General features: G+C 40.6%; 1 protein-coding gene across 16 annotated transcripts in view; it reads right to left on the bottom strand.

Moving 5' to 3' along the window:
- The window catches only part of invs (inversin), a 400143-nt gene that overhangs the window by 264187 nt on the left and 121101 nt on the right, over positions 1-14855 (bottom strand). For all 16 annotated transcript variants that reach the window (XM_078538692.1, XM_078538689.1, XM_078538701.1 and 13 more), the window contains one exon: positions 12791-12957. In XM_078538692.1, the coding sequence (XP_078394818.1) occupies positions 12791-12957 (167 nt within the window). The remainder of the gene's footprint in view (positions 1-12790; positions 12958-14855) is intronic.

Raw genomic sequence — 14855 nt, 5'->3', positions numbered from 1 at the left:
GAGAACCTGTACATTTTAGACATAAAAATGAATTTATATGCAATTTCCTCAATATTTCTCAATTCTTCATTATGATTTTCCTTCTTACCAGTTAACCACCTAACATTTTCACCTGTCTTCCCTATATTCATAATGAACAATTTCTGAAGTTAGTTCCCTTCATAATCTTGAAGATGTAATTAAATCCCTAAAAGTCTCTTTTCCAAAAAAAACCCCAATAATGAACATTTAGAGGATTAAGGGAACTGGACGTCACAACTTCCTCAGCCTTTCCTACATAACTTAAATACCTAACACCTGGAATCATCTTATATTGAACTATCTCAAGGGCAATAATATCCTCCTTGTGATTAAGGGCCAGATTTAAATGCAGTACTTCAGATGGGATCTGAGGGCCCAGTTTACCTAAGAAACCTAAATCGGTCTAAACCTGGTTGCATTGTTCTGCATTATTCATTCTCCTTCCCATTTTTATGAATGTTATAATGGTAAATCAGTAAATGTTTCCATCTAATGCAATTTGTGCTCAATTACTTTACCTGCATTGGCCATAATTCGCCTCTACATTCACTCACAAGAAGATTATACAAAAAGCATGGACATCTCTAAACAGTACAAACCCCTATATACACATGTGCGGAGAGGTTCCATGAACCTTCTTTCTGTTCTAAGTTTCCATTACACTGGTCTCTACTTTTTATGACATTTGATCAACTGACCCACCATGATAAGAAGGGATAAAAGTAACCTATATTATGTTCAGAATTTATTGAAGGGGATAAGAAGAAACAAGAATAAGAGGCAGAAAAAGGAGATGATTAAATTGTAGCCAATAATGAGCATGCTTAGATACTCCCGCAATACAACTGTTTATTGTGTTACTAGGAATTCAAAATAGAAAATATTCACATTCAGAAAATGTGATTTTTACTTTTTTAAAAGATGGGGATAACAGTAGATCAGAGTTTCAGAAAGACTGGCAAAGTCCTTTCAATTAGGTCAATCTCTACTCAAAGTTTATGTTTACCTACTAGCTATGATGAGCTTCCATTTGGGATCTAAGAAGATTTTGGTTATACCAAGAAAGTTGCACAATGATGTAAAATATAAAGAAAAAAAATAAGTCCAACTTCCAATTGCACAATGGCTGTACTCAAAAAAAAATCACTGTAACAAGTTATTAACAATTAAACATTGCTTTAGACTTAGTTTTATCAAATGACTAGGCATCTAACTATATTTTGGTAATAAAAGCTGGACAACAGTTAAACCTGTAAAAATTAGATGGTTCTGTTACCCACATTAATATATAACTTTCACTCTTAACATAATGCTCTTAATCCCATTTATAACTGTTGCAGCTTTTGAGACTCATTAGAATGGACAAAACCAAACTAACATGGACAATAATTTTTAAATTCACAACATTAGGATTTTTGTATTTTATGAAATTAAACTGCTCATTCTCACAGGTTTATTACTAAACTTATTCCAAAAATTCACTTGAAATTTTCTGGTACATTGAGAATAATAAAAGGCTCTTTAATAACAGTAGCATCTGTCTCTTCTGCAATTGTGACTGTCATGCAGTTAAACCTTATTATAAATTTCCCAGTTCTATTTTGAGCCTCATTCAGAATACTTCGTTTGCAAGCCTTTGAAAGTTCTACTCATCACCTCTCTGCTCTGGTATGAACAAGGATGACAACTGACAGCTTCACAGCACTGACAGGACAGACCAACAGCCCACCTTCCCTATTCTCAATCCAATTAGACCTCTAATCCTCTAGATGAAAGGCCCAACTACACACGTTCCACATGACAAGGACAGGTATTGATTATTTGTCACTACAGTTAACACCACCCTGTTGAGGCCATTCTGACAGAAGCAAACCTCTCAAATTAGACAGCATTTTAGCTGCCCCAGAGGCCAAATGGCAAAACAAGTGAAGGCTAATAAAAGGTATAAAAATGAACAAATCATAACGTTATGACAGTTTGATTGTTCCCAGCAGTTCAGACAATGTACTCTGCCAGATTAGTAACAGGACTTGCTCCTCCTCCTTTTCCTATAGTGATGTTCCAACTTTGACTGAATGAAAGGCCAGAACAATTAAGGCATTTGACCAGCGAAGAGAAGCCTGCATAGTAACTATCATCAAGGGACACAATGTCAATAGTAGGCTGCATTTGTCAATAGAAGCCTACATGACAGGCATATGTCTCAACAATTATCCTTACAAGGTGCTCTCTGCTTTCTCAAGTTTTGTTTCCTTCTCTAGCTCAAGATCACACTTCATTGTCCTGGTTTTTAAATCAGTAAAGAACACACAAAATTTCAAATCAAATTAATATCTTCAAAGTTTTCATTATATTTGAAGTTCGCACACTGTCCAACAAAATAGGTAGTAGGTTCTGACAAAGATAAAACACAAACAACAATGATCTCAGGGGTGGGGAAGACAACTAGCTTTTTACTGAATTGCGAGCAGTAATTTAGTTACAACCTGTAACAAAATTATATTAATGTGAGACGCTTGACAGCCCTATTTGTAATCATATCAAATTTTCCTAAAACAAATGTCAATCTTATTTGATTAAACAGCATAAAGCATTTCCAAGAGCATTTTACACATTTTACAAAATATTTTAACACATACACAAGATACCAACAATTCATGTTTTTAAGAAACAAGTGTGCCTTTACAATTATGCAATGCCATATAGCTGTTGTATAGCCAACTGAAGGACAAATTAATATTTTTTTTTTACTATGTATGGAAACCCTCACACCAAGTTGGAACAGATAACAGGCACTCTTCAATGCAGTACAGAAGGAGTGCTGCCTTTCCCACCATCCTGTGTAAAGCTCAGGTCCTGCCTGCTATTTGGTGTAAAATATTACATGGTCTGATTCATAGGTACAGGGAGTTCTCCCAATGGCCTGGCCAAAAATGATCCTTCAATAAAAACAAAAGATTTTCTTAGGCCTTTCTGTGCACAAATTAGCCACTACATTTGCCCACAGTGGCTGCACTTCAAAATGAAAGAATTGATTGTGAAGAGCTTTGGGCTGTACATTGTACATGCAACTTTTTTTTACTTTAACACATATATCTTATTAGTTTCAAAACACTGAAAGCAGCAGCACAGGGTAGGTGATACATTTGCAGGCAATCAAACAATTTCTTAAAAAGGAAGTCTACATTGTAGCAACTCGAATGGAACAAATCAGAATCTTAACCAACATAAACAAGGACACTCAGCCAATGTGGTAGATTGTGGAATGACGTTTAGGCTTACATGCTTCAGAGGCAACCCCTCAAGTCCATTTCAAAGAAGTTGGGAGAGCTGACCCAGAGGTTTCAAAGAACACAAGAGGAAGTGAGACAGAGTCCGGTCCCGGAGGCTTCAAAGAGCGTGAACCCAGAGGCTTCAAAAACCACGAAAGGGGGTGAGACAGAGAGCAGACCCAGAGGCTTCAAAAGAGCGTGAGAAGGGACGAGATTGAGAGCGGACCTGGAGGCTTCAAAAGAGCACGAGAGGGGCGAGACTGAGAGAGGACAGGGAGGCTGGCTGCTGTTGGTGGGTGAGGCTCAGTCTGTGTACCAATCACATTCAGAGAAAGTCAAAGTGTGACGTCACAGGGAAGTGATTGGTTGGTGAGTATCTTGCTCATTTTTCTCATTTATCTTTTAAGAACTGGTACAATGTATTGATAACTGTAAAGCTGTATTAGTAGTAAGGTTTTGTAGTAGCAGTAGGAAAATTTACTGGGCATAGTAGGGATTATTGATTAAAATTAATTAAGTAGTAATAAATCAATTAACACATAATAAAGACAGCAGGACGGGTCATGTGTTGTGACTGCAGAATGTAGGGATGGCTGGACACTAGTGTGATCCAGAGCAAACATGGCTGCACTAGGTGTCAGCAGCTTGGGGAGCTTCGGCTCAGAGTCATTGAGCTGAAGGCTGCGCTGCAAACACTGCGATGCATTAGGGAGGGTGAAGTTACCTGGACACTTTATTCCAAGATACGGTCACACTCCTTAGGATGGGGTCTTCTGATTTGGTCAGTCGTCAGGGACAGCGATCCAGGTAGATAAGGGGATCCAGCAAGTAGTGATGGAGGAGCCTCAGCCCCTGACTTTGTCCAACAGGTATTAGGTGCTTGCTACCTGTGTGGATGAGGAGAAGGACTTGCCATGGCACCGTGGTGAAGGATGTCATTCAAGTGAGGGGAGCGAAGAGGGATGTGGCAGTGATAGGAGACAATATAGACAGGGGAATAGATACTGTTCTCTGCAGCAGCAAGTAGGAGCTCCAGTGTCAGGGTTAAGGACATCTCCTCATGGCTGGAGAGGAGGATCCAGTTGTCGTGGTCCACATGGGAACCAACAACATAGCAGAACATCATTCCTGGTTCTACCCAAGAGAACTTGAGGATGTAGAGGCCAAACTAAAATGTAAATAATCAAAGGTAATAATCTCTGGATTGTTACCTGAACCATGCACCAACTGGAAAAGGGTCAAGCGGATTAGAGAAATAAACCAGGATCAAAGAGTGATGCGGAAAGGAGGGGTTTCGATTCATGGGGCACTGGCATCAGTACTAATGCAAGAGTGAGCTATTCCGTTGAGATGGGCTACACTTGAAAACCAGGCTTAGATCCAGGCTTGGATAGGACTTGAAACTAACAAAGAAGAGGGAGGAGGGTTCAGATAAAGGGAGATTTAGAAAACCAAAGAGAAAGGTTGAAACATCAGAGCAGTATAGCAATTGAGGTAATGACAAGCAGAATGGGCCAGTAAGGGAAAGAGAATTTAACAAGAATTGTACATCAATGAATAAGGTCATTGCAGGGAGTAGAAGTAAAAAACTGAAATTTCTTTATCTGAACGCGAGAAGGCATCTGAAATAAGGCAGATGAACTAGTAGCACAAATACAGGTAAATGATTCCAATCTGATCACCAATTCAGAGACATGGTTACAAGGTGATCCAGGTTGGGAAATAAATATTCTGAACTGGCTAAGATTAATTGGATAAACAGATTAAAAGGTATGGCTGTACAGGAACAGTGGGAAACATTTAAAGTAACAATTCAAAATGTTCGACAAAAATACATTCCATTGAAAAACAAAAACTCAGCAAGAAAGACCCATCCGTGGCTCACTCAGGAAGTTAAGGGTAATGTTAGATTAAAAGTGGCTTACAATGTTGCAAAAAAACAGTAACAAGTCTGAGGAATGGGAGCATTTGAGAAACCAGCAAAGGGCAACCAAAAAGTTGATAGAAAGGAAAAAAGTAGAAATTGAGAGTAAACTAGCTAGTAATATAAACAGTTTTAAGGAGATAAAAAGAGAGTAGCTAAAGTAAACATTGGTCCATAGCAATCAGAGACAAGATTATGGGGAATAAGGAAATGACGGAGCCATTGAGCAAATATTGTGTGTCTGTCTTCACAGGAAAAGACACAAGTTTCACTCCAGAAATAGAAGGTAAGCTACAGGGCTAAAAAGAGTGGGGAAATTAGGGAAATTAATATTAACAGAGAAAAAGTATTGGAGAAACTTAAGGAACTAAAATCCCACAAATTCCTGGGACCTGTTGGCCTACACCTTGGGGTTCTAAAAGAAATAGCTGCAGAGATAGTGGATGTGCTGGCTGTGAATTTCCAAAATTTCTTAGATTCGGGAATAGTCCCATTATTTTGGAAGTTGGCAAATGTGACACCACTTTTCAAGAAAGGAGGGAGAGAGAAAACAAGGAAGGCCAGTTAACCTAACATCTGTTGTTGGGAAATGCTGGAATCTATTATTAAGGAAGTCTTAACAATGCACTAAGAAAAGCATAGTATGATTAGAACAAGTCAACTTGTTTTTACTAAAGGGAAATCCTATTTGACAAATTTATGAGAGTATTTTCAGGATGTAACTGAAAGGGTAGATAAAAGCCAACCAGTGGATGTAGTGTACCTGAATATCCAAAAGGCATTCAATAAGATGCCACACAAAAGATTAATAAGCAAAATAAGGGCTCATGGATTTAGAAACATAGAAAATACGAGGAGTAGGTCATTCAGCCCTTCATGCATACTCCGCCATTCAATATGATCATGGCTGATCCTCTATCTCAATGCCGTACTCTATCTCAACAGCCTGAGCTATTTACAATCTATATTAATGACTTAGACAAGGAGACAGAGAGTAATGTATCAAAGTTTGCTGATGACACCAAGCTAGGTGGGAAGGTTAGCTGTGGAGCGGGCACAGAGAGGCTGCAAAAAGATATAGACAGGTTAAGTGAGTGGCAAACTAGATGGCAGATGGAGTATAATGTAGGGAAGTGCGAAGTTATTCACTATGGTCATAAGAATAGAAAAGAGAATATTTTTTAAAAGGTGAGAAACTTCTAAGTGTTGGTGTTCGAAGAGAATTGGGTATGCTTGTACAAGGAACACAAAGTTGGCAAGCAGGTGCAGCAAGCAGTTAGGAAGGTAAATGGAAAGTTGGCCTTTATTGCAAAGGGATTGGAGTACAGGAATAAAGAAGTGTTGCTAGAGTCTTGTACAGGGTTTTGGTGAGACCACATCTGGAGCACAGAGTGTTTTGGTCTTCACATTTGAAAAGGGTATACTTGCATTGGAGGCGGTACAGTGAAGGTTCTTTGTTCCGGGATAAGGGGTTGTCCTGTGATGAGAGGCTCAGCAAATAGGGTCTATTTTCTCTGGAATTTAGAAGAATGAGAGGCGATCTCATTGAAACGTACAAAATTCTGAGGGGGCCTGATTGGGTAGAAGCTGAGAGATTATTTCTGCTGGTTGGGAAGTCTAAAACACAGGGGCACAGTCTCACGATAAGAGGCAAACCATTTAGGACTGAGGTGAGGAAAAATTACTTCACTCAAAGGGTTGTGAATCCTTGGAATTCTCTACCCCAGAGGATTGTGGATGCTCCATCGTTGAATACATTTAAGGCTGGGATAGACAGATTTTTGGTCTGTCAGGAAATTAAGGGATAAGGGGAAAAGAATGGGAAAAGGAGTTGGAGCCTAAGATCAGCTATGATTGTATTGAATGGCAGAGCAGGCTCATCGGGTTATATGGCTATATGGTCTATTCCTGCTCCTATTTCTTGTGCTCTTGTGTTTTCCTCCTTAAAATTTTTTTATTCTTTCAAGGGATGTGGGCGTTGCTGACAAGGCCAGCATTTGTTGCCCATCCCTAATTGCCCTTGAAAACCACTTACCCAGGAGTTGGAGATGAGGCGGACCTGCGAGGAAGCAACCCAGAGCGGGAGAGTATAAATTGGAACCGAGGCTTGAGGCCTACATCACTTACTTTGGCAGTCAGAGAGGCACACCACTCAGCTGTTCGGAACCGGAACCACAGGGAGTTCAATAAGACAGTAAGAAAAAATAAATAGTGCCACAACAGGAAAACCATAAGCTCATTGGTTGGTAAGAAACTGCTGTTAAGGACTATCTTTAAATTGTTGTAAATTAGAAAAGCGCATTATTTTTAAAGAAGTAGCTATACTTGGATTTAAGTGAGAAACACCAGGAATAAGGGAAAGTCAGGGCCAGTGTAATAAAGCAATATAAATAAACCAAAGTAAAATAAAGTTAAGGCACAGCACGGCAGCTCAGTCAAGTGGAATGTGTGTCCTGCAATATGTGGGAAGTCATGGACGTTACTGGAGTCCTAGACAACCACATGTGCAGGAAGTGCTGCTGCAGAACCTTGAGCTCTGAGTTTCAGAGCTCGAGCGGCAGCTGGAGTCACTGTGGCACATTCGCAAGGCTGAGAGTTACATGGATAGCACATTCCGAGATATAGTCACACCACAGCTTAGGAGCCTGGAGGCAGAAAGGGAATGGATGACCGCTAAGCAGTCCAAGAGAACTAGGCAAGTAGCGCAGGAGTTCCCTGGGGTCCCGCTCAAAATTGGTTTTCCATTTTGGAAGCTGGTGTTGGTGGCACCACGAGCAACTCCATTGTACAGGAGGGGAGGAAGAAGAAAGGATGAGCAATAGTGATAGGGGATTCATTAGTTAGGGGAACAGACAGGTGTTTTTGTGGCCATAGACATGACTCCAGAACGGTATGTTGCCTCTCTGGTGCCAGGGTCAAGGATGTCACTGAGAGGCTGCAGGACATTCTTCTGGGAAAGCATGATAAGCCAGGGGCCGTGGTTCACATTGGTACCAATGACTTAGATAGGAAGAGGGATGTGGTCCTGCAATCAGAATTTAGGGAGCTAGGTCAAAAATTAGCAAGCAGGGCCTCAGAAGTGGTAATCTCCGGATTACTCCCAGTGCCACATGCAAGTGAGTAAAGAAATTGGTGGAAAAGGCAGATGAATGCGTGGCTATAAAAATGGTGCAGGAGAGGGGGCTTCAGATTCCTGGGACACTGGCACTAGCTCTGGGGAAGATGACACTTGTAAAAGCCGGATGGGTTGCACTTGAACAGAGCCGGAACCGAGTTCATTGCAGGGAATTTTGGTAGTTCTGTTGGGAGGGCTTTAAACTAACTCAGCAGGGTTGTAGGAACCAGGAGAGAATATCAGAGAAGAATACCAGGGTGCACAAAATACTGGGAGAGACAGATAGCACTGGAGTCGGAGTAAGGGAGAAAGTTATGAAGTCTAAATTAGGGTTACTGTACATGTTTGTGAATGCACGGAGTATAGTAAATAAGACTGAGGAGTAACAAGCACAGATTGCCATGTGGAAATATGATGTTGGCAATAACAGAGACCTGTCTCGAGGAAAGGAAGGACTGGGTCTTAAATGTTCCTGGCTAAAAGGTGTTCAGAAATGATAGGAGAGGAAGAAAAGGAGGCTGGGTGGCAATATTGGTTAAGAAAAGCATTGTAGTGCTGGAGAAAGAGGATGTTCCAGAGGGTTCAGGGATAGAATCAATTTGGCGAGAGCTAAGGAACAAAAAGAGTGCAATTACATGCTCGGTGTAGTCTACAGACCGCCAACTAGTGGGAAGGATGTAGAGGAATAAATCTGTGGGGAAATTACAGAGGGATGCCGTCATTATGGAGTAGTTATAATAGGAGACATTAATTACCCGAACGTAGACTGCGGCAGTAGTCTGTAAAGGGTGGAGAGGGGGCAAGAATTCCTAGATTGTGTTCAAGAGAGTTTTCTATAGCAGTCTCTGTCCAAGGTGCTATATAAACATTAAGTTGCTGCTTTGTTGTTGTAGATCAGGGTAGCTCATATCCATGAATATGTAAGCAGACCCTAAATGTTTGCCAAGAACATGGTCTTTATTGTGAAGAGATACAGTTAGTCAGTTCTGCAATGGACAGGTAAATTGCATTCTTACGTTATAATACAAATAAGACTCCTTTTTATGATCATTGTTGAATGTACTGTGTGTAAATGTTGTGTCTATAATAAGCAGACAACATCACTATTAGCTGAACGACCTTTGTCAATATCATGCTTATTACATCTGTTAAAAATTAAATATCAAGTGAACTCGTTAATAATCCTTGGAGTGCACCAGTTTCACCTTTCTTTGGTCAAGCAAACACCATTAACAGCCTGCATTTATAAAGCACCTTTAAAAACTGCCAAAGAGATTTCATAAACAAAATATGATAATAGTTGATGCTAAGATAAAGGCAGGGATATTTGGAGGGATGACCAAGAACCTTTCAAGAAGGCGGGTTTTAAGAAAAGTGTCAAAAGGAAGATAGAAATATGGATGGTCCAAAGTGTAGTGCCAAGGCAGCTGAAAAATGCTTAAACATGAAATGAGAATTTAACATTGTTTCCTGGATCCCCAGTACCTCTGATGTAGGTCAGGCCAGGACAAGGGTAAAAGGTGAGCAGAATCTGCAATGGGTTCAAATGTAGGCAGAGGCAGAGACTGGTGCTATAATGTAGGTAGCTTTTGTAATGTGATCCGGCCAGATGTGGTGATCAATGGCTAAGCCATGTATGTCATGTACTCTTAGGTGTGCATTCCTCAGGCCCGAGAGACCAAAGATGGGGAAAAAAAATGATTTCACTGGAGATAAGGGTATGAAAGGGGGATGTAAGGTAATGTTTGAACAAATCAACACCTGCAGAACTATTATGGAAAAAGGACCAAAGGCTAGGCATCTAGGATTTAGAAAAAGCAGTTATAATTAACTTGGAGAATACCTTTCTTCCCAGAAACACAAACCCAAATCCTAACTCTTCGTTTTATGTTGATCCATACACTTTCTCTTGCACCATTCTTCTGTGTCTTAGTTCACTTCTGCAGGTGATTCACTCCATATTCTCCAAAGAGAACATTACAGAAGGAAAACTAAGGAGGCAATTAAACTAAATGGTACAATTTTAAAGGGGGTGCAGGAACAGAGATTTGAGTTTTCACATACAAGATTGCATACGGCTTTTAAAAAGATTGCAAGACAATGGGGTAAGAGCAGAGGAGTGGGACTAATTGGATATCTCTTTCAAAGGGCCAGAACATATAATTGTTTTTGTTTGTCCAAATATTTGGGTACACAAGTACTGTTTCCAAAGATTGAACATAGAACATAGAATCTTCTCATTCTTGTGTTTGTTTAGTAATCTTCCTTGGCTTTGGTAGGTGGTAGAATAACACAATACTAGCCAATGATTTAAGCTTTAACCATCAAATAGATTGATTAAAGAGTAAAAGAAATGAATAACAGCAGTGACCCAACATGGACTTTACATTAATTTTAAAACTAAACTTTCTACTGAGTCGAAAGTAACTGTTAATAATGATTACAATATATACTGTTTTCCCTTTCCTCACTGTCCATGGAACCGGATGGACTACCCGGCATCAAACTAGGCACCGGAAAAGACAACAGCAAACCCAGCCCCATCAACCCTGCAAAGTCCTCCTGGACTCCATCTGGAGGCTTATGCCAAAATTGGGAGAGTTGTCTCTCAAGCTAGTCAAGCAACAGCCTGACATAGTCATACTCACAGAATGATACCTTACAGATCATGTCCCAGGCACCACTTTCACCATCCCTGGGTATGTTCTGTCCCACTGGCAAAACAGGCCCAGCAGAGATGGCAGCACAGTGGTATGGAGTCGGTAGGGAGTTGCCCTGCAAGTCCTCAACATCGACTCTGGCCCCGATGATGTCTCATAGCATCAGGTCAAACATGGGCAAAGAAACCTCCTGCTGATTACCATGTACTGTCCCACCGCCCCTCCCCCACCACCGACCGCACCCACCCCACCGCCCCCCCCCCACCCCCCGACCGTTACATTCACGCCACACAAATGCCAGGCAATGACCAGCTCCAACAAAAAGAGTCTAACCATTACGCCTCAACATTCAATAGCATTACCACCTGTGAATCCCCCACCATCAACATCCTGGGGGTTACCACTGACCAGAAACTGAACTGGACTAGCCACATAAATGCTGTGTCTAGAAGAGCAGCTCAGAGGCTAGGAATCCTGTGGCGTGTAACTCACCTCCTGACTCTCCAAAGCCTGTCCACAATCTACAAGGCATGACTCAGGAGTGTGATGTAATACTTTCCACCTGCAGCGCCAACAACGCTCAAGAAGCTTGACACCATCCAGGACAAAGTAGCCCATTTGATTGGCACCCCTTTACTACCGATGAACAGTGGCAGCTGTGTGTACTATCTACAAGATGCATTGCAGAAACTCACCAAGGCTCCTCAGTTAGCACCTTCCATATCCATGACCTCTACCATCCAGAAGGAAAAGGGCAGCAGATACATGGGAACACTGCCACCTGCAAGTTCCCCTCCAAGCCATTTGCCATCCTGACTTGGAAATATATCACTGTTCCTTCAATGTCACTGGGTCAAAATCTTGGAACACCTTCCCTAACAGCACTATGCGTGTACCTACACCACAGGACTGCAGGGTTTCAAGAAGGCAGCTCACCACCACCTTCTCAAGGGCAATTAGGTATGGGCAATAAATGCTGGCCTAGCCAGCGATGCCCACATCCCGTAAATGAATAAAAAAAAGTTATCTGTCTGGACTATCAGAGTCAGATAGCTTTCAGACTAAAAACAAAAAACTACTGCGGATGCTGGAAATCCAAAACAAAAACAGAATTACCTGGAAAAACTCAGCAGGTCTGGCAGCATTGGTGGAGAAGAAAAGCGTCGACGTTTCAAGTCCTCACGACCCTTCAACAGAACTAAATTCAGTTCTGTTGAAGGGTCGTGAGGACTCGAAACGTCGACTCTTTTCTTCTCCACCGATGCTGCCAGACCTGCTGAGTTTTTCCAGGTAATTCTGTTTTTGTTTTAGCTTCCAGACTAACTCATCAATTTGCCCTAACCAGGGTGGGAAATATTTCACAGAAAAGAGAACAAGACCAAACAGATTAAAATAACTGTCTGTCAAGTTCTAGCAAAAAAACTGCCAATCAAACACATGCCATGAATTTCGATTGAATAGCTTGGCTCCTCCAGAAACAGAATGATTAAAATTTTGAACATTTGTTTCCAGATAAATCTGGAGCAGTTTTCTGTCAATGACACTGATTTTTAAGTCATTATCTGTTTTGTTTGCCTCTCCCAGAAAATCAACATGGTTTCAGTAGAGCAAAGAATGTACATTGTGATCTATGAGTCATTACAATTCCGTGGAACAGGTTAGATGCACTAGAGCAAATTTAGTTGTATGTCATTGCTCGTATGGTCACATGCAGTGATAGATCTGATGAAGATAATAGTGTGGAAATCTGAGCCAAAGTGCTTCATTTTTGTGATATGGATACCTTAATAATGCTCACCTTTTGTGCTGCGAGATGTAAAGCAGTCCTCTGGCTGCGGTCTGCTTTGTTAACATTAGCTCCAGCCTTAATGAGTGCCTCAGCGCAGTCCAATCTGTCAGCCAGCACACAATACATCAATGGAGTCCGGCCAAACGGGTCTTCAGCATCCTTTAAATTTGGGTTTGCTAGATTTAAAAGGAAAAGTTGGGAGAAGAGAACAAATCAAGCGTTATCTTAAATGTTGGATTAAACAGTATAATTATTTCACAGCTGGATAAAGTCACAGATGATTGAAACTGGTTGTCACAATTTAAGCAAATTAAGCATCAAGAAATAATTGAAGCTTGTAACAAAGGAGACTTTAATCCTCATATAACCTGGACCTATCAAATTGGCAAAGGTACTCTAGAAGATAAAGATGTAGAATGCTTTCATGATGGTTTGCTGGAACAATACATTATGGAGCCAATCAGGGATAAAGCTATTTTAGATCGAGTATTGTGTAATAAGGCAGGTTTAATTTGTAATCTCATAGTAAAAGATCCTTCAGGAAAAAGTGTTCATGATACAATTGAATTTCATATTAAGTTTGAGAGAAACATATTCTAGTCCCAAACAAGAATCTTAAAGTTAAACAAAGGAAATTAGGTAAGTATGAGGGGACAGCTGAAGGTCAATAGATGTAGTATACTTGGATTTCCAAAAGGCATTTGATGAGGTGCCACACAAATGGTTAATATGCAAGATAAGGGCTCATGGAGTTGGGGGTAATATATTAACATGGATGGAGGATTGGATAATGGACAGGAAGCACAGAGTAGGGGATAAATGGGGCATTTTAAAGTTCCTTGTAAAAATTCATCCAAGTCCCTCTGAATATCAACATTTAGAAATTTTACCTCTTTTAAAAATTATTCTGTTTTTCTATTCTTACTACCAAAGTGAATAAGCTCACATTGGGGAGGAAGTCATTGTAACATATCAATTTTTTTTTTGTCTAGCTTTTTTGATCATTTTTTCAATGGGCCCTATGCCAACTCATGCGCCTAAATGAATCAGGCAGAAATATGGATACTGTACTATTACCTTATTTTCACCTCACTATTGGCTCAGTAACTACAATAGTCCATACATAATTGTTAGAATTCACCTTGTTGGCACATTTGTGTAATTAGTAAGACTTAAGTTATGAAATTGTACTGTACATAAGCTTAAAGATGAAAAGTCTTAATTTGTATGCATTATTGGGATGATTTGTGAACACTTGGGTATGTTGTTAAGAAAATCTTAAAGCTGGTACCTCTTTAAGTGCCAAATACTGTGATGTAGCTTTAAGAAAGAATACATGGGGCAGAATATTACGGCCCCATTTCGGCGGGGATGGGGCCGTAAAATGCGTCGGGCAGTTATAAATGCCATTGACGACAGCGGGAACGTAAAATCCCGCTGTTGTAAAGTTCTGCCCATGGAGTGAACTGGAGTTATAGCTCAGACACACTGGCATATTTGGGCTCCAGCAAGTCTAGCTTAGCAATCAACAGAAGGCAAAGCTACAAAGCTGATTGGCCAGGAAGATGGTCTGAGGATCTCTGGTTAAGAGATACACATTAAAGTTAGATTGTTGAGGGGAAGCCAGAAGCACTGTTACCATTGGTCAAGAGTTGCAAATATTGGGTTAGAAGTTGTTATTTGCATTGACACATATGCACATATATGGGCTAAATGTTGCAAGGCTTCTGGCAAAAAGGGTATAAAAATAAGGATGTCTCACTGAGCACTATGCACTTGCCAAAGAGTATGATTGTCATAGGACATTTACTGAGGGGTCAGTTGTTGGGAGAGATTGTTAGGAATGGGCACTTGCTGGGAAGTTAGTATTTGCTTAATAGATTGCAAGTCGACGGCTTTTTGTCACAGGGTTGAAGGTTGCTGTATTCCAGTATTGGAGATCAGTGGTTCAGTCAGTAAAAGTCTAGCTTGGGAGAATCAGTAGTAAAGTATAGTCATTTTGGGAAAGCCACAGTCTTTGTTAGAAAGCTGTTACTATCAGAGTGGGAAGAGGAAGAGATCGAGCGAGAGGGGG

This window comes from Cetorhinus maximus, chromosome 3 (genome assembly GCF_964194155.1).
Source record: "Cetorhinus maximus chromosome 3, sCetMax3.hap1.1, whole genome shotgun sequence".
NCBI classification, from domain to species: Eukaryota; Metazoa; Chordata; class Chondrichthyes; order Lamniformes; family Cetorhinidae; genus Cetorhinus; species Cetorhinus maximus.
Note: the sequence above shows the minus strand (reverse complement) of the source record. Positions and strands in the feature narration are given on the sequence as shown.